This window comes from Ctenopharyngodon idella, chromosome 5, assembly GCF_019924925.1.
Source record: "Ctenopharyngodon idella isolate HZGC_01 chromosome 5, HZGC01, whole genome shotgun sequence".
NCBI classification, from domain to species: Eukaryota; Metazoa; Chordata; class Actinopteri; order Cypriniformes; family Xenocyprididae; genus Ctenopharyngodon; species Ctenopharyngodon idella.
In genome coordinates, this window is record NC_067224.1 from 8,631,589 (window position 1) to 8,655,772 (window position 24,184).

Consider the following 24,184-nt stretch of genomic DNA (forward strand, 5'->3'; position numbering starts at 1 on the left):
AGAATTATTTTATTTTATTTTATTTTATTTTAGAGCTCACTGTACTGTCTGATTTCAGTTGTCTCTTTTTGTCTGCAGAATCAGTACAGATTTGAAGGCACTGGCTTCCCCACCATCCCACAGCTCATAGAGCATCATTACACGACTAAACAAGTCATCACCAAGAAATCTGGGGTCGTGCTCCTGAACCCCGTCATAAAGGTGAAACATTGTTTCTCTTTTCATTTTAACAAGCTGTTTTGCTCTCAGTAGTCATTTGCTATGCCACTTCTAAGGCTATCACTGTATTTCCAATATGAAGCCATAAAGTTCCTTATTACAGAAATTCAGAGGGTACATTGCTCATTTTCCCTAACGTGTGCAACTACATTGGATATTAAATTGATGTCTTGCAGTGCAGTTCTCAAATCAACCTATCCTGCTGATGTAAAGTCCTTTGATTTGATGTGTTGTGTGTGTGTGTGTGTGTGTGTGTGTGTGTGTGTGTGTGTGTGTTTTGATTTCTCTTTGGCTATGGAAAAAAATTGTAGCGGTTTAGAAAATATCACTTTGTACTCTTTCTTGATAGTGGTCCACACTGGCTGGATTCCCCCCGGGAATGTCTCTGTGTGTGTGTGTGTGTGTGTATGTGTGAATCCGTCAGGTCGGATGATTACCTGCCATGCTGTTCCTCTGATGGGTTTTTGATGACAGGGGTAAAGCACTCCATCCGAACATGTTGACTGAAATCATAATAGTGGTGATGTTTCTGCTGCGGCATGCAAGAAACGCTATCAGACCCCTGTGAATGCTGGGATACGTTCAGACTGTGTAGAGCTGCACATTTAATTGACAAAATTGAAACTGTAAAATGGTCATGTGTGATTATTAAACTGTCATATAATTACATATGTAGCATGTACACTACCGTTTTAAAAGTTTGGGCTCAGTAAGATTTTTTTTTTATTAAAAGAAATCAGTATTTTTATTAAGCATTAAACGTGAAATTAAAGACATTTATAATGTTAAAAGAGATTTATAGTTCAAATATATACTGCTCTTTTGGACTGTCTATTGATCAAAGAATTTTGGAAAAAAAAAATGCATTATGGTTTCCACCAAAATATTAAGTAGTTTTCAAATTTGGTAATAATAAGAAATGATAGTTGAGCACCAAATCAGCATATTAGAATGATTTCTGAAGGATCATGTGACACTGAAGACTGGAGTAATGATGCTGAAAATTCAGCTTTGCTTTGTTGTTGTTGTTGTTGTTGTTGTTATTATTAATAATATTTAACTTGACTTCGTTCCAAATAAGAGCAAATTGAGTGAGAATTGAGTTATTACAACTAAAGTAGACTTAAAATTGACTTTCAAGTTTATGTATAATGTGAATGCAAAACATGGGTACATTTTTTAAGCCACTGAAAGAGGTCTGAGTTTGATTCTTTTAAAGAAAACATGTGAACACATTTTAAAGAGTAACTGTTTTCACTGGCAGAAGACAAAACGTGATTTGGTTTGGAGCTATTTATGCTTTTTTTTGTCTTGATATCTTAGCAGCAGCAACATCTTAAATATTTATCATATTGCAGTTCAATTTGCAATTAGCACATTTTGTTTTTGGCCAATTTTGGTAGCCCTAGTAGACAGATATGATGAAATGACAACATTACAGCTGAATTAAAGGCTAGCCAACACTAAATTTTTTTTTAATTTGATCAGATTTTCAAAATGTGAGAGAACAAACATGATGATTAAAAAAATTATACATTTAACAGTTTTGTTCCTATCGTGTGTGGACTACCACAATGTGGCCAAGACCGCACACCACACACTAACCGATTCCATTCACAAACAACCAGAGACACGACTATGAACACAGGAAATCTCGCAAAATCTCTACCAGTCAAACATGACTGTAAACAAACATGGCGACCGACGGGCAAGAAAAAATTGCGACACAATAGTGTTTCGACTGCTTTTTCCCATTTTGTTCCATGTGACAATCTGCAGAGTGTGTGCACATTTGTCCTCAGGTTTCCCCCCACACAACAGGATTTCTGATCATAAATATTCAACATGTTGGATATTTAAGATTTGAGATCAGTGCAGCACCAGCGTTCTTCCAAGCAGATTCAATCACTCTTAACACACCTCACATCACAGGAAAATCTGATAAGATAATCTGTAGAACCATCAAGACAATTGGGACTTTACCTAGGATCGTTAGAAGGGGAGAATTGGGCCCAAAATCGACCCGATTATCTAGTAGTGTGTGGGTGCCTTAAGCTGTCTAAACCCAGAAATTAACCCAGTTTTGATGCAGATACCGCTGCTTGTTTCATTGTGTTTAGTTTTGAATAAGCATGTTGAGTGAAGTGCATTATTGTCCAGGCTAATGTCAACACTGTAGGTCACTCATCCTCATGATCTTTAGAGTAATGGCCGTTTAATTGATACTATTATCAGTGTTGTAGTAAATGTCTGCTCACATTACCACTGCTGTAAATGTGTTGAGGTTTTAGAAAGGGATTTTTTTTGTGTGTGTGTGTGTGTGTGTGTGTGTGTGTGTGTGTTTTAATAGTCTTTGAACCTCTTTGAATCCTCAAATGTAGCTTACAGGTCTACATTCACTATTAGTTTGTGATCAGTAAAAGCAGTTTGGGTCAACTCTAAAAGTTCAATTAAACACACTGACAGAAAATCATAGACAAGATATGCTCAGTAAATGTGTTTTTGTGTCTTTTAAATTGCCCCTATTATGCTTGTTCGGATGTAACCTTTCATGCAGTGTGTAATATAGCTGTTTGTGAATTTAAAAGGTCTGCAAAGTTTTAAAGATCAAAGTGCACAACAAATAAAGTTATTGTATCCTAAAAGAAAGAACCGTTTCTGAACTGCTAAAAAGAGTCTGCAATTCCAGTCTCACTTCCTGTTACATACCTACGTAACAATGTAACAGATTTGCATAATTCCAGCCTATGGTCTTCATTGGCTGCCCGCGAACAACGTCTTATTTGACCTGCCCTCAAACGGTGTAGTTGTAGTTGAGACTGGAAGAGTTTGGTTCTTGTTGTCGACATGTTGAGAAGATGTAGATTCAGCTCTGCGAATCCACTTCACTGCGTATGCACTTCAAAAGGATGAGGACTGAATACTGAATTGATACTGAAAAACTGATGGCATTCTTCATTTCATTGTGTATCAAGCACTGAAGAAGCATACAAAGCTAAAATTCAGATATGGTAACAGTTTAATTTCCGACTTGCGCTGTATGTGGTAGACCAATCACAACACACTGGGCTGTCTGACCAATCATAGCAGAGTAAGCTCTCAGAAAGGAGGGGTTTAGAGAGGCTGAATCTTCGAACAAACCCTTTTCAGAGTCTTTGAGAAATGAGGTGATATGCAATGTATATTTTGAGAAAATGTGTTTTTATCCTTGGATGCATGCAAACCTATTGTAGGAGACCTCAAAACAAAATTAGCTATCGTTTAATATAGCATAACAAGGGCACTTTAAAATAATATTCTGGTTATTTACCTTGAGTGATTACCTTGAGTTTATATTTTGCAAATATAAATGGATTGCGTACATATACCTTTTTGTGTATTGCTGTTATAACAATAGTGTATTGATTGTCAAAATTGTAAAAGTAGAGGTTTCACAGTAAAAAAAAAGAGGTTTTTGGAGATCTTCAAAAGATATCCCACTATGTCTCTGTCTATGCGAGTGCTTTTGGAGAATTAGGTGATAATTGCATCATTATCATCCATCAGAGCAGTAGCACAGTGACTGACCCACAGGACGCTCAGCATCTCTCTTCTGTTTGTTTCTGCACGAGTCATTAGTTCATTAATGAACATGTTAGAAAGATAATTTGCTATTTTTGTTTGTTTGCTCAGGATAAGAAATGGATCCTCAATCATGAGGACGTCATTCTTGGAGAACTCCTTGGCAAAGTAAGTCCACATCCATTGTGCTTGTCTATAAGAACATTTAAAATATTACATACATACACTACCATTGAAAAGTTTGAATGATTAGTTGACTCGTCTGTCTAAAAATGACAGCAAAACAAACACAAAACTAAGCGACTTAAAAATATCCTGGCTCTTCCAAGCTTTATAATGGGAGTGAATGGTACCTTAGATTTTGAAGCTCAAAAAAGTGCATCCATTCATCAATCCATATGGCTCCAGGGGATTAATAAAGGCCTTCTGAAGTGAAGCAGTGGGTTTTTGTAAGAAAAATATCCATATCTTTATAAACTATAATCACTGGCTTCCGGTAACGGCCGTATGCAAGTTGAGTTCCGGCTGAAGAGTGACCTCTGACCCGATATATGTAGATAGGTGAGAGTAGACGCCTCTCGTGGTTCAAACAAATAGGACTGGGCAACAAACTCAAGCTCCTCTTGTCCTATATCGAAATCCTTCAACATTTCTCTTTAAAAATTCTCATTTTAGATTTCTTATTCGTGACCCTGTTTTGTTTTGCTTTGCTCTTTTGATCCTATTTGTTGGGTCAGAGGTTACTCTTCCGCTAGAACTAGACTTGCATATGGCTGTTACCGTAAGCCAGTGATTATAGTTTATGAAGTTATAAATATGGATATTTTCCTTACAAAAACGCATCGCTTTGCTTCAGAAGGTCTTTATTAAATGCCTGGAGCCGTATGGATTGATGGATAGATGCCATTGTCTAGAAAAACTGCCATTGTTCTTTTTGGTATTTTTTGTTACTTTATATGAAATGAGATGCTAAGAGCTTTTGGACAAATGTTGTTTTAGGGAAATTTTGGTGAGGTTTTTAAAGGAACGCTGCGAGATAAAACTCCGGTGGCCGTGAAAACTTGCAAGGAAGATCTACCACAAGACCTCAAGATAAAGTTCCTCTCAGAAGCCAGGTGAACATACATTCACTATTGTCATACTTTCTCATTATCTCATTTTTCAAACCTCAAGAAATAATGTTCACTTCGTTCACATTCTCCTAAAAATAAAGATGAGCAATGAAATAATGTGGTCATGTCCATATTCATTTATGCTTTCTCCACCTCTAGGATCCTGAAGCAATATGATCACCCGAACATTGTGAAGTTAATAGGCGTCTGTACCCAACGGCAGCCCATTTACATAGTAATGGAGCTTGTACCAGGTCAGTAAACTGGATCTTTGTCTCAGCCATTAGCCACTGAAACCCATTCTCGTTAAAAGTTGTGTCGTACACTTGTTTGGGATGTTGGTGTCTTTTTTAATTTATTGCATATCTGTAGCTCATTTATTTTGCCATTTTTCAATAGGCGGGGACTTTTTATCATTCTTGAGAAAGAAAAAGGAGGACCTCAAGACAAAGCAACTGGTAAAGTTTGCATTAGACGCTGCTGCTGGAATGGCATACCTGGAGCTAAAAAACTGTATACACAGGTAAGAAAAAGTGAAATGCTTCAGATTTAATAGTGATACACCTTACCTAACAAAAACGTGTCAGGTTAAAATCAAAAGATTGTAAACAATATTATATAGAATATTTTGCACAACCAAAACGGTCTGGACTTTTTTTGTGAATTTTTCATGAATATTTGCCACACTTTTCTCGTTACTGTTTCTGGATGTTTTACTTTTTCTGTATGTCCAGTTATCCGTAGCAGGGATTGGGTGGTGTTAAGAATAGTGCTATAATAACACCTGCAAATGCAACTCATTATACACTACATATTTGTCTCCTTCAGATTTCTATCCTCCTCTTCCTCCCTGTTGCTCTCCGCTTTGTCCTCATATCCGTCTTCCTGATCTTTAAATTTAGGCCTTTTTTTTTTTTTTTTTTTAAGAAATACATCTAATGTATTTTGTCTGAACCATTTTGCCATTCTACACTTTGGGTACACTCTGTCTGTTCTTAACAACTAATTAGTCATTCAGAGAACTTTTTGTAATTATGAAAAATTTACCGATGTCCAAACCAGGGTGACCTCATAGCTGGCAACGGCTATGAGGCACACTAAGTTGTAGCAGTCTGGAGATCCCCTCCTGGGGATTTTTTTTTTTTTTGCACTTAACTGCTTTAAAATGGCTTTTTTGGACAGAAAATTTAGACACATATACAGCAATAAAATGTAAATAAAATTTCAGTCACCTAGCCTATCACTTGAAGCAAAAATTCATCCTTTCTGTCCTTTTAAATGTCCATGTTAAAAGAGCACACCGATTCCTGATTGCCTATATCCAACTTAGGCTGGGGTCTTCTTTTTAATTTGTAGCTGATGTTTGAATGGTAGCTTGGTAAATTTGTTGGCAATCAAATATTCAGTATCTCTATTCTCCATAATTAATGTAGTTGGTAAATTATCAGCGGTAGCAGTTCAAACTAATATCACGTAATTTACATCTCTGCCATGATTGGTTGATATAACATAGTGAAATAGTCGATGGTGATTGGCTAATCTTTACATCGTAATTACAATTACAAACATGAAATACACATTCTGAGAAATGAAATTAAAAAAATAACTGGAAATTGTATGAACATTAAATTGTCCTTCTCCCATTTTTACCTCAAAATTTTGGGTTGGCTGTGCTTCCCTTGCCTCCCCTGACAAGCTGCCACTGATTCTTAGTGGTGATTTTTATTTTATTGTCATTACCTTATTTATTTTTACTGTAAAACAGTGAATATTTACTATAATGAAATAATACTGAAAAGCATACTGATAAAAACAGTAGAAAATAGTGCAGTCTAAATTTAAATGGATGATTTTACCCAATATTTGTGTTCACTTTACTGTATTACAGTGAAAAATTACTATAATGCAGTACAACAAATGCTACCATGGTGTATAAAAATTTACAATCAAAATTTACTATAGTACAATGAAAGTTTTATTTATATCAACAAATTAAATGAAGTACCATGGTGTATAAAATGTACAATCTAAATTACATATCATTCCTTTTTTGTCACATTATATTTATGAGAATGCCCAGAATCCATTACAGTGAGCTTAAAAAAAATGGTGGACAAAGCAGAAATAAAATTAGTTATGAACCCTACAAGTCATTACAGAGAAATCTCGATTAAAACAGAACAGAACTACAGCAATATAAATTTAAATGAATTATTTTACCCAATATTTGTGTCTACTTTGTAATGTAATAATTAAAAAGCATGAACCAACAGTACCATGTAATTAGCTTAGCAACATGCTATAAATAGTATGAAAATTACACTCATAAGTCACTCATTGCTGATATGAATTTATAAAAACAGTACTGAACTGTACAATCTACATTTAAATTGACTATTTTACCCAATATTTGAGTACACTTTGTAATGTAATATTTAAAAAGCAAGATTACTGTGTTATTAGCTTAGCAACATGCTAATGACAAACTCTTGCATGTAAAGTTAGAATGCTGCTTGAAGCTGCGTTCACACTGGCAGTGACTTCGTTGCTGCATTTTGGCAGTGGCTGACAGTGAGGTTGCTAGTGGGCATTCCCACTACTGGTTGCCTAGTAACGTTTATGAATGACGTTTACGGACAGGGCTGCCAACTTTTGAGTTCAGTTAGGAGTGAGAATTTGGGGGAAGGAGTGGTATTGACAAATTTCACAATTCAATATTGATTCATTTGGGTATAAAAATGGATATATAGTACATGTTAATTTTACTCAGTCTTTCTCAACTAATGCTGTAAACTATACAGGGAAGAGGGAACCCTGTCAGGTGGTACATTATTATTAAAAGGTTAGTTAACAACTGATTTGTATACAATTGCATATAAGGAAGTTTTTATAATAAAGTTATAATAATAACTTTTAATGGTATTAGAATAAAAATATAATATGTAATTAGTGCTTTTTCGCTCCTCTATGGAGTACATTTTTCTCGTTAACTATAGTTTATGAACACTGAATGGCTTTTCTGAGGTAAATGTTACATGACATTGTTTACAAGCTGTTTTATCCACAGTTGAAACACTGATTGAGAGATTACATGAGACATGATACAGTTCAGTATGTTGTACTGGTTCTTTCAACATACCCTCTGATGTTCATTCATGTTTATTTTGTACTGTAACTAGTAGTAAAGAGGAAAAGATGATTGGTTCATGTGCGCTCCTGCTTCACTTGAACTGAGGCTACAGCGATGTGTAATGCCACATTAAGAGCACCAAAACGGTATTTATTGTTTGAATTTTATAAAACTTTTTCATTGTAAAAAATTTGAAAGCTGAGACTTAGTTGGCAGTGCTATTCACAGATGTTATTCCATGTTGTAGATACCGAATCAGTTTTCCTACCGCTAAAACTATTTTTTTAAAGATAAAAGACTATAAATGGAATCAGTACATAAAATGCTTAATATTAAAGATATACAAAAAAGATATACAGCGAGTGCTCTTTGCCATTGCGGCTATTTATCTGCAGCGAAAGTGCAAGCACCAGTCTATCTGGGTCAGCACAGCGAGTACCCCTGTTTGTACATAGAGACATATCACAAATGATAGGAAAGTTGCTGACTGCTAAAATAACTTCTTCATCTTGCCACTGACACTCTCCATTACAGGATTAAGTGATGGATATCATGCGCTCCACTGACTTCATTCCTATTGGTTGTCGCTCCCAAAAGTCGCTCTTTATTCGCATAAAGTCAAACATATCTCAACTTTGTCCAAAGTCCCTTTCAAGGAAAGTCCGTTCACTCAACGCCTCCGGGCAGCTATTTCAGGCATCCAAGACAAAGGCCTGTCTATTTGAATGGGGGAATCCTGAAATCTCAAAAACTGCTTGGCGAACTCACAATTAAATATTTCAGATCAGTAACGAAATCTGACATGAACTATCCCCATAAATATTGTTTCTTATGCTCAAATAGCATTATTTTTCAGGACAGACCGGCCACTGCACATCTGCAGCCCTAAGCGCGAGTCTCAGGTTTTCATGGGAACCGGAGCTTCTAACGGCAGCTGCAGTGACGCAATGACTTTATCAATCAGTGATTGTCTCTTTTACTTAGAAGGCGGGACGTATTCCGCCATATTATGCTTTGCAGTTTCTCCCATTCATAACTAATAGGAGTGAACCGTCATTCTATATCTATAGTCTTTGCTTTGTCCCATCGCTGGACACGCCTACATCCTGTCACCAACGGTCACTGTCGCTCGTGTCGCCAGCTGATGAATGACAGTGTGAACACAGCTTTAGAATGAAACTACCTTTAATGGCATCAGCAAGGCAGCTCAGTGTGTTATATGAACACCATTCCATAAAGGATAATCTATAAATATGTCAACTTGTAATTTAAGTTAGGTGTTTGATGATATATATTTTAGTGATATCCTCTTAAACCATCCAATATTGTGGATCATCAGCAGTATCCCAAGAGTACCTCACTTTTTCTTTATCTAAACAACTCAGCCACCCAGTAAAACATCAGAACCTAGCGGCACTTTCCTGTCCAATTTGTCTTGCTTCTTTCTGGTGGTGATTTTTAAATTGTGAAATGGGCTTTGGTGCATTGTGCTGTTTGAGGCCGAAGCCAGTCAGCTGAATACATGTCGCTCAGAAATGAGCTCTGGGCACTCTCACAGCCACGGCTCTATCAGCACCCCGCTAAAATCCATTTACTATCAGACATGATCATGTTAGGGGGCGGCGGTGGTTTGAGCACCTTTCTGTCAGATCACCCCTGTCTTCTCTGCTACCCCCCCACTGTCTTTCCCCATCTCATGTCAGCAAGGCAATTTTTGGGATGTGACAACCTAATATGGTTGTGTAGCTGAAGATGTCTGCTCAGCATAAATGCCAGCGAGAGGCACAGCAGTGGCTGTAGACTAGAATCTTAAATCACTGGTTGGGGATGGATGAGAATAGATAGAATCATCTTCTTTATATGAGAGAGACGTTATGAATATGATGATCGGCTTTTGTACACTTAAAAGTAAATAAGGGCCTATTCCTTTAAGATTTGTTTTAGATTTTGAATGTTTTGATATGAAAACTCATGGCTTATTTTATGGTCTACCCAGCCAATGTTAAAATCAGTGCCATATTCAACACTCAATAGCAGTTGTTTAATTTTTATTCCATTTCCATCATGTCTGGACTGGAGCTTGTCTTTAAGGGGCCGTTTACACTACACCATTTTCAACTAAAAACAGAAAACTTTTTATGCTTTTTGGCAATGACAATGGCATTTTGGGGGCCTGAAAACGGGTTTCAAAGTGCATGTTTTTGAAAACGATACCGTTATCGTCTCGTGTTATCATTTTTTTACAAAGTGACATTGCCAACTACTGGCCTGGCATGCATAACACAGTGTTTTTAGTTGTTTTCGTTGAAAAACTTTTCAGTTTTTAGTGCATCGTAGTTGTGTAAATGTACCCTAAAAAGTCTCTCATTATGTCATAAAAATATGTGAGCTTGCTAAATTTAGTTTCAAGCACTAGTCACTAGACATGTGCCGATTCGGTAATGCGATATATCACGATAATGAATATGCATGATATTGTTACCATGGGCACTTCAAAATACCGTAAATAATAATTTATTACCAGTTATTAAAATTTGTATAATGCATTTAAGAATACTTTCCCCATCAACCGTATAAAATGCACAACACCGCTGTATTCTGCCTCAAAGGGACACGTGCTCATATGTAAACAAGCCCAATGTGCACGAGAAGCACATGGCGGAACGAGTGAAGGAAGTGCACGTTCACTCTCTGACAGCAGAGGGCGCTGATGGAACAGCAGAATGCAGCGGTTACCCCGGAAACCCCGCAAACAAAGCAACTGCGCTAGTGAAGTTTTTCAAATGCTTCAAACAGCCATTCATTTTTTTTTTTCAATCTCAGTGTTGTTCATCACAGCACCAAATACTTAATAGGCTATTTATTTTCAAACTTAAACATTTTTATATTTTAATCTGGACTACAACATGCCCTAATGATTAGAAATGTTCTGATTATTTGTTATTGTTCAGTAAACTTTGAGACATACGGCTTCATTAGTTAACATGTTAATTCATTATTATATCACATTACTAAAATCAAAAGAACTTATTTAATGGACCCGAGATAAAACTAACAATGATCAGTTGTATTTCTTAACTAACATTAACAAAAAATAATACTTTCTGTAACAAATGTAGCTATTGCTCAATCTTAGTTAATGCATTAAATAATGAGACGTTATTATAAAGTGTTACCTGTTTTTCTTTATAGCCTAATTCTTTTGCACTTTAATCTGTTTGAAAATTTTACTTTATACATTTTTTGTGTATTGTATTATTGTATTTAAACATTCAGAGTTCTTTTTGTTATTACAAAGAGTTCTTAAACCTGTTATAGTATGACAACACTTTTTTTGCAACTTATTTCAATATTCATTTCATGGTACTCCCTTTTGATCAATTTAATGCATCTTTCCCGAATAAAATAACCCATATATAAAATAAAATAACCCATGACGCGATGTATAACGCACCTACTTATGTAGGAGCATCGTAAGCTTAGACGCCATATAGACGCCTCTCGCGGTTCAAACACTGTGTGATGTAATACAAAAACTCAAGCTCCTCTTCTCTTATATCGAAATCCTCCGACATTTCTCTTTAAAATTTCTCGTTTTAAACTTTTAATTCGTGACCGGCGTTTTGTTTTGCTCTATCCTCTGTGCCGGTGCGCTCTTCATTGCGCCATTGCGTTCGGGTCAAAGGTTGCAATTGACAATTGACTATTTACTATGAGTAAATCATGGGCTATAATTTTCATTTTTGGGTGAACTATCCCTTTAACAAATTCAGCAGTTTCTCTTTACTTAGAAGACATGTTAGGGTTCTTTAGAGATATAATATTCCATCAAAAGCTATGAAAAGAGTGACCGTTTATTTCACAGAGTAAGATGCAGCCTGCAGAAGTGACATGCACGGTTGTTGTCCACACTGGAACTACCTACTGTACCTTCTGGGAATCCATACTCAATCCACAAGTCAATCATTTTGGATATAACAGCATCCAAAATGTTATGGTGTTGCTAGAGGAGGAGTACAGTGAGAAGTGCCTGGTTCCCACAGTGAAGTTTAGTAGTATTAAAGCTCTTTTATAAGTATGTATGAGTCCTGAAGGTGTGAAGGAGTTGTGTCATAAATTCACACACCACTGTGTGATGTAACACAAAAACTTGAAACATTCCCTGTTGTTGAAACATTCTCTCAAGGTGAAAAACCTTATGTGGACATGTATTTCACCCAATCTGAACACTCTTGAGCACCTGTGCCAAGAAGGGTCAGAGCAGTATACTTAAAATTATGGAGGACATACTAAGTACTAAAATATTATACATTTGTTGAATTAAATCTAGGGTGTACTCATTTCTGTAATCCTTCATTTAAACAAAATTGGCTAATTTACTTATTTTACGGATATTAATGATATGCATTTCTCTGTTTTTATTAAGTAAATGTTTAATACGTTTCAATTTTGCTATCTTTCAATGAATTGTATTTGTTCATGAGCACGTACTCATTTATGCTGTGCAGTGTAAAATTCTTTGTCCATCCTATTTTTGTGGAAGGTACCAATGTTTTTCCCTCGAACTTTAAATTCTGAGATCATTTTCAAGGTTTTGAAGTGGTTTATATAGAAAGAGCGATGTGGAAATTAATATCACATACAGCGCTGCATGTTCTGGAGTTAAACAAAGTCACTCTGTTACTCTGAAGTTTTGTGAAAGTTACAGATGAGAATCTTTGGATATTTTCACCAGCTGTCTTGACAGCAGAAGGCTGATGATCCTGTTTTGGCCGCTGAAGTCCTCGTTGGGCACTTTCTCTAGACTGGAGGTGTTTATAACTGCAATCACAGTATAATTGTCTAGACTGACAACTGTTTTGTTGGCAGAAGCTGACTTGAATTTGAAACCAGTTTAGACCAATTTTCCCATAGATGATTTTGTTGGCAGATGTGAATTGTCCAATCAGAGTCGTGATTGTGAGCTGAGAGTACATGTGTTGGTATTGTTCATTATGTGATATTACACCGTTTCTCTAAATCTCGCAGAGACCTGGCAGCTCGCAACTGCCTTGTGGGAGAGAACAATGTGCTGAAGATCAGCGATTTTGGGATGTCCCGACAGGAGGATGATGGCATCTACTCCTCATCAGGACTGAAACAGATCCCAATCAAGTGGACTGCACCGGAAGCACTGAACTATGGTAAAGCACTCATGGCATCTGTGCTGCTGTTGGTTAAAACTACTTCTGCCACTTAATAAAATTATTCTCTTTACAAACATAATAGGAGTGAACTGATTGCTATGAATGTGTATATATATTTTGGTCAGGCAGTCAGTTCTTAGATTGGATCCAGATTGATGTTTGGCATGTTGTTTAAACCACAGGGAGATACAGCTCAGAGAGTGATGTGTGGAGTTATGGGATCCTCCTGTGGGAAACCTTTAGTCTAGGAGTGTGTCCTTACCCGGGCATGACCAACCAGCAGGCTCGAGAACAGGTTGAAAAAGGTACAAAATGGATTACATTTTAATTTATTTTTAATTTTATTTATATTTAAAAAAAAATATATTTATATTTTATTTATAATTATTTTATAATTATTTTTAAATTAGTACATTTTTTATTTATATTTTATTAAAGGTGAAGTATGTAGTTTCTGCAACACTAGTGGCACCTAGCAGAATTACAAAAATAAAGCATACTTTGCAAACGCCCCTTTTGCGAGTTGCGACTCCCCTAACTCAAACATCACAATCACAGCTTTTACAGGTCTTCTGAAGGCATGTCTCAACAGGTAAAAGTAGGCTACTTTCAATAAAAGGTCTAATATATTAGGAATACTTTTAGCTGTATTGCTATGTGCAGTGAGTAAGCAATTAGACACTCTGTCTGGCTTATAATGAACCCACTCAACGTATCTGCACAAGGCGCTTTTTTTTTTTTTTTTTTGCATGACACGCCACAACCGGGTGTGCTGCACAAGTCCTAAAAAGTGAAGCCAAAGTATTTCGATCGCCCTCAGGTCAATCGCTGTCGAATTGTGTTGCCTACTAACATCGGCCGCATTAAGATCTTTTGTGCTTGAACGGACAAAAAAACACAAAATTATGCCAAAATGCCTGTTTTGTCGAGTATCCTCATAAGAACAGTCTTAAATTAGTTAAATAAAGTCTTAAATGAACACAAAAAGTTGTGAGAAAATAGGATGCAGATCAGCGTTATGTGCGGCAGGTCTTAAAGTGACAGCAGCCTAATAAACCTGTTACAGTCTGCCATTAAAGGGTTAGTTCACCCAAAAATGAAAATTCTGTCATTAATTACTCACCCTCATGTCGTTCCACACCCGTAAGACCTTTGTTTATCTTCAGAACACAAATTAAGATATTTTTGATGAAATCCAAGAGGTGTATGACTCGTCCATAGACAGCAATATAGTCAACACTTTCAAGGTCCAAAAAAGGTATTAAAGACATCGTTAAAACAGTCGACGTGACTGCAGTGGTTCAACCTTAATGTTATTAAGCGACAAGAATACTTTTTGTGCGCAAAAACAAAACGAAAATAACGATAATAATAAGTATTCAACAATCTCTTCTCTTCCCCGTCATCCTTACACAGTTGCCGCAGTAAGCACAGTGAAGGCTTCCGTGTTTATGTCCGATTGCCGGCTCAGTACTGGTCAAAGCTGCACACGTGAGCACGACGCATGCGTGTGATTCTGACGCAGGAGCCGGCCAATAATGAGACACTAATATATATATATATATATATATATACAAACAAAATATGCACATATATATACAAACATTTAAGTATTTTGAGAGCGTAGAGAGATTGACTCAATTACGTCATTTCAGGGTGCTTCATGAGAGTGGGAGGAACTAAAGAGCTATTTTGGCACGTGTTGCTTTTTTCGACTTTGTGATTAGTGTCATTTTCTGTACAGCATCATCGGTAATGTAGTTTTTCACCAGGAATTAAACAGAATTATTAAAAAACTGAATGCAGATTTCCAGAACCCCACTGTTGCACTCTATAGGTTGAGCTGGAAACATTGATGGATCTGAGCGGTTTTGATGGTGCCTGGGAAGCTGTGTTTACATGTTTGAGGAAGATCAACCAATGAATGGTGTACTAATAGTAAATCTAAAATACTTAAAAAATCTTACATACTTCACCTTTAATTAGTTATATTTTAACTAATTTCATTTTAATGAATGGTATATTTAATTATTGTTAATAAAATTAAATGATACCTAGAGTTTGAAATGTGTATGGTGCATGATGACACTAAGTAGGCACTGCAGTATACACTATACAGTATGTACTGCACAGTGTACAGTACACTTGTATTGTGTTCTGAACAAAACCTGTAATCACTGTTAGCCTTTTAATAATCCTTCATATCCACTATCAATTATTGATTTATAATCAACACTGACAGAGAAAGTTTGTTTGTGTATAATGTAGGTTACAGAATGTCCTGCCCGCAGAAGTGTCCAGATGAGGTGTACAAGATCATGCAGCGATGTTGGGAGTACAAGCCTGAGAATCGCCCCAAATTCTCTGACATTCAGAAAGAACTGGCAGCGGTCAAGAAAAAATAGCCTTTAATGAGGAAATGGCTGGAAGGCCAAACTCATACTTCACATCCAGGTGATCCCTAATCTGCAGAGAGAAACACAACAAATGTTTCGCCCTCGAAATTACATGCTATTATTGTACTAAAGAGTACTCCGTCACATAATCACTGTGTGAACTGCCTATGCACCAGCTGTTTTGAGCCATTAGCATGGAGAGAGGTCTCAGCTTTGCTCTGATGTCAAAATTATGCAGATTTTCCTGTTTTTTTTCTTTCTTTTTTTTTTTTTTTTTTTTCCTTTGTAACTGAGCAACAGTTAAGCTACGACAGAAAGAACGTAAGATATATGAGGTGTATTCAGTATGCCATTGAGTATTCCTGTGTATGCACCAGTGAAAAGGAGGGGTGTTTCACCCAAACATGAACATTTTGTTATCATTTTCTTACCCTCATGACATTCTTTCTTCTGTGGAACACAAAAGAAAGTATTTTGAGTGTTTCTTTGTTTTTGTTTATTCTTTTTGTCCAATCAGTGAAGGTTAGTGGGGTCCATTGTTGTTTTGGATCCCATTCACTTTCATTATATGGACAAAACAGTTGAAACAGTCTTCAAAATATCTTCTGTGTTCCACAGAGGAAAGAAAGTCAGACAGGTTTGGAAAGACACGAGGGTGAGTAAATGATGACAGATTTTCCATATTTGGGCAATTATCCCTTTAAAATATGGAGATGAATGTGTGAAAAAGGACTGTTTGTCTACCAAATAACACTTTTAGTTTTTTTTTTTTAAAAACCTGTTTGATAGTTAGGGCAGTTTTATAGTCAAGCCATTTTATGTCATTTTTATATTCCTGGAGCAATAGGACCTTTTTGGACAAAAAAATAATACTTTACAGATGTTCGTCAGTCACAAAATAACATCTGTCACATCCTTGAGACTTTCATTGAGTTACATTCCAATGTTTCAGCACTCATCAAGCAGTGAGACCAAATGCATAGATTTACCTAAGTGCAATTTATCATCACATTAGCAAAAATGTCATACTACAATCAGGTGGCCTTAATTTAACATCAAATGATTCTGCTAGGCTGCTTGAGAGCTGTTATATGGCGTGGACACAGCACAAACCTACAGTTTACAAGCCTTCAGATTTCTTCCAAATACTTCAACCTCTCACCTCTTCATTGTTTATGCCATTTGATGTTTATAGGGATATTTCTGCAAAACATTTAAATTGTCATTATTTACTCAACGTCAAGTCATTCCAAACCTGTATGATTTTCGTTTCTTCCATAGAATACAAAAGGAGAAATTTAGTACAATGTTCACACTGCTCTTTTCCATATAGTGAAAGCAAACGGTGACCAGAGGCTGTCAAGCATCAAAAAGACGAAAAGCACCATAAAAACATCATAAAAGCTAAATAAAAGTGGTCTATATGACTTTTGTGGTAGATTCCAAGTCTTCTGAAGTTGTAAATTGCTATTCACCAAAATATCTTGCTCCACTGTAGCTCTCAAATCTTGTTCACGGTATGTACATATTCAAATATACCATTTGAAGTTGCATCACAGCACGTTTGATTTAAAGGGTTAGTTCACCCAAAAATTAAAATGATTCCATGATTTACTCACCCTCGAGCCATCCTAGGTGAATATGATTATCTTCTTTCAGACGAACACAATCGGAGATATGTTTAAAAATATCCTTAGTCTTCCAAGGTTTATAATTGTTGTGAATGGCAGCCCAAATTCTGCAGACAGAAAAAATGCACCCATCTATAAAAAAAAAAAAAAAAAAAAAAAGAATCCATACGACTCCAGGGGGTTAATAAAGGCCTTCTGAAGTGAATCGATGCATTTGTGTAAGACAAATATCCTTATTTAAAACTTTATAAAGTAAAATAACGAGCTTCCATACGCATTCGATGTGTGTTCAAAAAGCGTTAACTTCCGCGACGTAGTACACAATGACATGACATACTACGTGTTATAGTGCAGAACGTCATGCCATTGTGTACTACGTCGCAGAAGTTAACGCTTTTTGAACGTACATCGAATGCGTATGGCTGTCGTGCCGGAAGCTCGTTATTTTACTGGATGGGCATATTTTTATGGATGGGTGCATTTTTTTTTTTTTTTGTCTTCAAACTTTGGGCTGCCATTTACAACCATTATAAATCTTGGAGGACTAAGGATATTTTTAAATATATCTCTGATTGTGTTCGTCTGAAAGAAAATAGTCATATACACCTAGGATGGCTTGAGCGTGAGTAAATCACAGGATCATTTTCATTTTTGGGTGAACTATACCTTTAAGTGATGCCAAAATGTTATTCATTGTTACGTTACATGAGCGATTATGATGCAATAAGTTTAAATATGTAGAAATACCAGTGATATTTGAACGAATTTTTTAGCGAATAACTTGCTTCTTTAGTCTGTTATGCCACACAGATTATAGGGAATTTTTGGATACTTTTATGGTGCCTTTTTGCAGCTTGACAGTCCCAGTCCCCATTCACTTTCATTGTATGGGGGGGAAAAAAAAGCAGCTTGCCTTGGACATTCTTGGAACAAAAAAAAAATCATACGGTTTTGAACAGATGGAAATTAGTAGATGACAATTTTCATTTTTCATTCAACTATTCCTTTAATATTTACATTGTTGCCATGTGGCATATTAGACATCATCAAAAGCTTTGTCCAAAACTGACTGTGGTTTGTCCTTTTGGGATCTCTGTTTATGGATCTCTGTGTTTTTTTTTTTGGTAACCAGCAACCAAAGCCAGTCACAAGCATGTTTATTTGTTTACATGCCATTGTCTTGGATTGTGATGTTCTTATTCCTGTGCAACATGTGCTATTTTACAATCAGGTTTTCTCATGCAAACAACCCTTGAGTTCTATTAGATATGTATTTACCTCCACAAGTATTACAGGTTTGGTTAGACAATGGTGTTTTGTATTAAGACTTTCCCAAGTTTCTGTCAGGTGCCATTTTTTTCCTTCAAGTTTATGTACCCAAGCTCCACGTGAGCATCTGTGTGGACCGATCAGATGTGTTTTACCAGCAACTTCTTGTTCCAGAGTCACATAAATTTGTTATTCCATTTCCACAAAAATGGAATAGTGGTTTCTTCAAGGTTTACTCTATAAAAGCATTCCTTTTGTATTTTGTAAATACTTTTTTGTAGATTCAGTAATGTAATTTTGTAGGTGTTTGTTTTTTCCACTGCAAAACTGATGTTATTAGAATGTGGATGTCTGTCAGGAATATGCCTCAAAGTTCAGCTGTAATAGTAGCGATGAAGACCCAGAATCAATACTGCTCTAATATTTGCACATTTGGAATATGTTAAGAGGGTCCCATAGAATCGACTGTTTCTTTTTTAGTTTGCAAGATCTTTGGTTTTTCCTCTTCAAGTTGTTGCCGTCACTAATACAGCCAAAAGTCAACATGTTTGACATGGAATAAAATGCATGTGCCAATCATGCAGAAGTGGTGACAATTTAACCGTAAAGCTACTGTATAATACAGTTTGAATTCGTATTCTTGCATGATTCGCCAGTGGGTTCAGATCAAAAACATTTTTTTTTGGTGAAGCTGAGCTTACATCAATTAAACTACTGGTGAGTGAGCTCTTCTGATTTTTTTTTTTTTTTTTTTTTTTTTTTACGTCAAAGCAATTATCCCAATAGTGTGTTGTTTGATTCTTTTTATTTATTTGAAATACTGTAATATTATAGCATTTTAATCTTTTGCTATTTTGTACCATTCACTATAATTCTGTCAGTGTATTAAAGCAAACGCCAGTATTTTGTCTCACATTATATTGAAATTTGTGTTATTCAGAGACATTAGAATTCCCTTTCCCATGTCTGACTTGCACATAGTGATCATGTAAACTTCCATCAGAAAAAAATGGCTTGTCAGCAATACTCTAATAAATCATTCATAACTTGAGTTCATTTTTCAAAGTACTTAACAGCAAGCAAATGTTTCTTTTGTCAGTCAGATTGGCAGTTCTTCCTTCTGATATCTTCTGCTCTGTGCTGGACTATTTATTCTGTGATGGAACATTTTATATGTTGATTGCACTTTTGGCCTTTTTGTGTTTTAAAATGATCCCCTATAATATAAAACAGCAAATTGTTGTTTCAGGTAATGATCAACTCAGAACTGTCTTGAATTGATTCTAGAACAAAAGTAGAAAAGCAACACTGGACGTTTGATTTTCACCCCTGCCCGCTGAAAGAGGAAATATCACAAGATAAATGGTTGACATTTAAAAGCTTGATTCTTTTTTTTTCCATGTAGTTTTCTTTCATCTGTTTCTGTTTGCTCATAACACCTCTCTGATGGACATTCAACTATAACAATGTCTGCTCATTGTTTATATTGTACACTTGCAATAAAGTTTTTTTGAGTCTTTGAACTTATTGCTTGAAATGAATTAATAAAAGTAAGAGTGTTGTAACGGAATGATGATAAATGTGTGCAACAGGGACTTAATATTAAAAGGATACAATGCTTAGAAGGAAGTGCTTAAAGGATTAGTTTACCCAAAAATGAAAATAAATGCCATTTATTACTCACCCTCATGGTGTTCCACACCTGTAACACCTTTGTTAATCTTTGGAACGCAAATTAAGATATTTTTGTTGAAATCTGATGGCTCCGTGAGGCCTGCATAGCCAGCAATGACATTTCCTCTCTCAAGATCCATAAATGTACTAAAAACATATTTAAATTAGTTCATGTGAGTACAGTGGTTCAATATTAATATTATAAAGCGACAAAAATATTTTTGGTGTGCCAAAAAAACAAAATAACTTATATAGTGACGGCCTATTTCAAAACACTGCTTCATGAAGCTTCGTGCGTAATGAATCTTGTGTCGAATCAGCGGTTTCGAGTGCCAAATTCATGTGATTTCAGCAGTTTGGCTTTTTGACACGCGATCCGAATCATGTTTCGACACAAAAGATTCATAACGCTCCGAAGCTTCCTGAAGCAGTGTTTTGAAATCGGCCATCACTATATAAGTCGTTATTTTGTTTTTTGGTGCACCAAAAATATTCTCGTCGCTTTATAATATTAATATTGAACCACTGTACTCACATGAACTAATTTAAATATGTTTTTAGTATATTAATGGATCTTGAGAGAGGAAATGTCATTGCTGGCTATGCAGGCCTCACTGAGCCATCGGATTTCAACAAAAACATCTTAATATGTGTTCTGAAGATGAACGAAGGTCTTATGGGTGTGAAACGGCATGAGGGTGAGTAATAAATGACATTATTTTCATTTTTGGGTGAACTAACCCTTTAACTTTCTTGTTTTTCAATAATAAATAATTAACATTTTATAAAAATCTGAAACTGAAATACAATAACTGATATTTCAAACAACTTGCAGTCCCCTTAACTCTTTTTTGATCACCAAAATTACATATTTAAACGTTTTTTTCTATGAAAACAATTTTTTTTAATGTAACTCTACACCCTTGCCTCATTTAATATACACGGATTTATGAATATGATAATTAGCCCCACCTCCACGCAACAAGCTCAGATGAGATCCACTCGTTCAACTTACTGAGGTAAACGCTGCACAATGGTATCGCTTTTTTACAACGTCAGACACATGACGGTAATTAATATGATTAGCCTTTTGCTTGACTGTGTTATCAAACAGCTAATAATGTGTTGCTAATGTTACACAAACCATGTTCGCATTCATGAGTCAGACAGCTGCCTTCAACAGTCAGTATCATTAGAAATGCTTTGAACAACTCAGAATGTCAGTGGCATATGGTTCATCATAACATTGTAATATGCATCATACATCTGCCATATTGCTAAATCTACATGATTTTTCATATCAACAGAAAAATATACCGGGATAACCTTCTTTTGAGACTCTCTTGCATGGTCAGTTAATGATATGCTAAAGCCCGCCGGCACGTTGACGTGATTGGTTACAAGGTAGTTTGTGACGTCAGAAACACCAACGATTTCAAACCATGGGTTTGAGACTGTCTTTGGTTTACTGCAGTAAATACTTAGCGATGGTGTTGACATATGAATTTGCACATGGTTTGTCTTAAAACATGTTAAAAACACCACATAGACATATAAACAACATTAAAAACTTGATTTTCACCACAGGGGGACTTTAACTGTAGTAAACGCTACACAATGACAAGTGGATTTATTGGTTTTATTCGGCCATATATGTCTGAAACCAAAATTGATTCAGAAGAGCAAATTATACAAGGCTGACTACAAGTCGATGTATCAGATTGGTAATATGTTTTATGTATCGCCCTCTACAAGGCCAATTCACTGCACTGACAGATGCAGACCAACGCCAACAGTCACCAGGTTACCATACATTACTTCTCAGACATTCTAATTCTGATTCAGCAAAACAAGCTCAGAAAGACGCCAACAGACTCCGACAGAGGTAACACGCTGATCTGACAAACCCCGACGAACTGTGTGTTGCAGTCGGCTGGTGCAGTGTGAATTGGCCTTACAACGTCGGACAGAAAATGGTAATTGATATGATTAGCCTTTGGCTTGACTACGTTATCAAACAGCTGATAATGTGTTGCTAATGTTACACAAACCATGTTCCTGTTCACCATCTCAGAGTCAGACAGCTGCCTTTTAAATATTAGCATCCTAACTGTCACTGTTCCGCTAGCAGGACGCTTGCCGCTGTTTTTATTTATTACCTTTTTTTCACATCACATATTTCAGTAATCTTCATAAATTAGGTATCATTCGAAAGCTTACAAACTCAGCATTCATCCTGTGAAATTGGACATTACGTTACCATGGAAATGGTACTTTAAATCCTTTTAGCTGGCTCTTCCCCCTAGTGGGGTTGTCGTGTTTCATGTGGCTTTTTTGGTACAACGCCTCAAATTTTGCGATTTCAACTTCAAATTTGGAACACAACTTTGTTAGACATAAAATCAAAGCTGTATACCAATTTTAGAGTAAAAATGATTTTGTAAAATTTATATATATATATATATATATATAAAACTTTAGTACTGTACATTTGATTTACAGTAAATATAACTTTTTTATACTTTCATTTTATTAAGGCAACGGCTATCTGCACTAAGTAGATGCTATTAGTAGTGCAAATAGCAATACAATATTTACACTACGTGAAAATAGTGATACATTCTACGAACCCGATTCCAAAAAAGTTGGGACACTGTACAAATTGTGAATACAAAAGGAATGCAATGATGTGGAAGTTTCAAATTTCAAAATTTTATTCAGAATACAACATAGATGACATATGAAATGTTTAAACTGAGAAAATATATCATTTTAAAGGAAAAATAAGTAAGAAAAATAAGTAAAAAATACATCCCCTCTTCTTTTTATAACAGTCTGCAAACGTCTGGGGACTGAGGAGACAAGTTGCTAAAGTTTAGGAACAGGAATGTTGTCCCATTCTCGTCTAATACAGGCTTCTAGTTGCTCAACTGTCTTAGGTCTTCTTTGTCGCATCTTCCTCTTTATGATGCGCCAAATGTTTTCTATGGGTGAAAGATCTGGACTGCAGGCTGGCCATTTCAGTACCCGGATCCTTCTTCTACGCAGCCATGATGTTGTAATTGATGCAGTATGTGGTCTGACATTGTCATGTTGGAAAATGCAAGGTCTTCCCTGAAAGAGACGACGTCTGGATGGGAGCATATGTTGTTCTAGAACTTGGATATACAGTGGGTACGGCAAGTATTCAGACCCCCTTAAATTTTTTGCTCTTTGTTATATTGCAGCCATTTGCTAAAATCATTTAAGTTCATTTTTTTCCTCATTAATGTACACACAGCACCCCATATTGACAGAAAAACACAGAATTGTTGACATTTTTGCAGATTTATTGAAAAAGAAAAACTGAAATATCACATGGTCCTAAGTATTCAGACCCTTTGCTCAGTATTTAGTAGAAGCACCCTTTTGATCTAATACAGCCATGAGTCTTTTTGGGAAAGATGCAACAAGTTTTTCACACCTGGATTTGGGGATCCTCTGCCATTCCTCCTTGCAGATCCTCTCCAGTTTTGTCAGGTTGGATGGTAAACGTTGGTGGACAGCCATTTTTAGGCCTCTGCAGAGATGCTCAATTGGGTTTAAGTCAGGGCTCTGGCTGGGCCATTCAAGAACAGTCACGGAGTTGTTGTGAAGCCACTCCTTCGTTATTTCAGCTGTGTGCTTAGGGTCATTGTCTTGTTGGAAGGTAAACCTTCGGCCCAGTCTGAGGTTCTGAGCACTCTGGAGAAGGTTTCGTCCAGGATATCCCTGTACTTAGCCGCATTCATCTTTCCCTCGATTGCAACCAGTCGTCCTGTCCCTGCAGCTGAAAAACACCCCCACAGCATGATGCTGCCACCACCATGCTTCACTGTTGGGACTGTATTGGACAGGTGATGAGCAGTGCCTGGTTTTCTCCACACATACCGCTTAGAATTAAGGCCAAAAAGTTCTATCTTGGTCTCATCAGACCAGAGAATCTTATTTCTCACCATCTTGGAGTCCTTCCATGCGGGCTTTCATG

General features: G+C 36.3%; 1 protein-coding gene across 5 annotated transcripts in view; it reads left to right on the forward strand.

Annotated features, from left to right (window-relative positions):
• fer (fer (fps/fes related) tyrosine kinase) overlaps nt 1-20,027 on the forward strand; it is a 46,365-nt gene extending 26,338 nt beyond the window's left edge. For all 5 annotated transcript variants that reach the window (XM_051892890.1, XM_051892891.1, XM_051892888.1 and 2 more), the window contains 8 exons: nt 79-201; nt 3,892-3,948; nt 4,780-4,895; nt 5,052-5,146; nt 5,292-5,415; nt 13,051-13,205; nt 13,391-13,513; nt 15,477-20,027. In XM_051892890.1, coding sequence (XP_051748850.1) covers nt 79-201; nt 3,892-3,948; nt 4,780-4,895; nt 5,052-5,146; nt 5,292-5,415; nt 13,051-13,205; nt 13,391-13,513; nt 15,477-15,613 — 930 coding nt within the window. In that variant the 3' untranslated portion in view covers nt 15,614-20,027. The remainder of the gene's footprint in view (nt 1-78; nt 202-3,891; nt 3,949-4,779; nt 4,896-5,051; nt 5,147-5,291; nt 5,416-13,050; nt 13,206-13,390; nt 13,514-15,476) is intronic.
• Nucleotides 20,028-24,184: the final 4,157 nt, after the last annotated feature.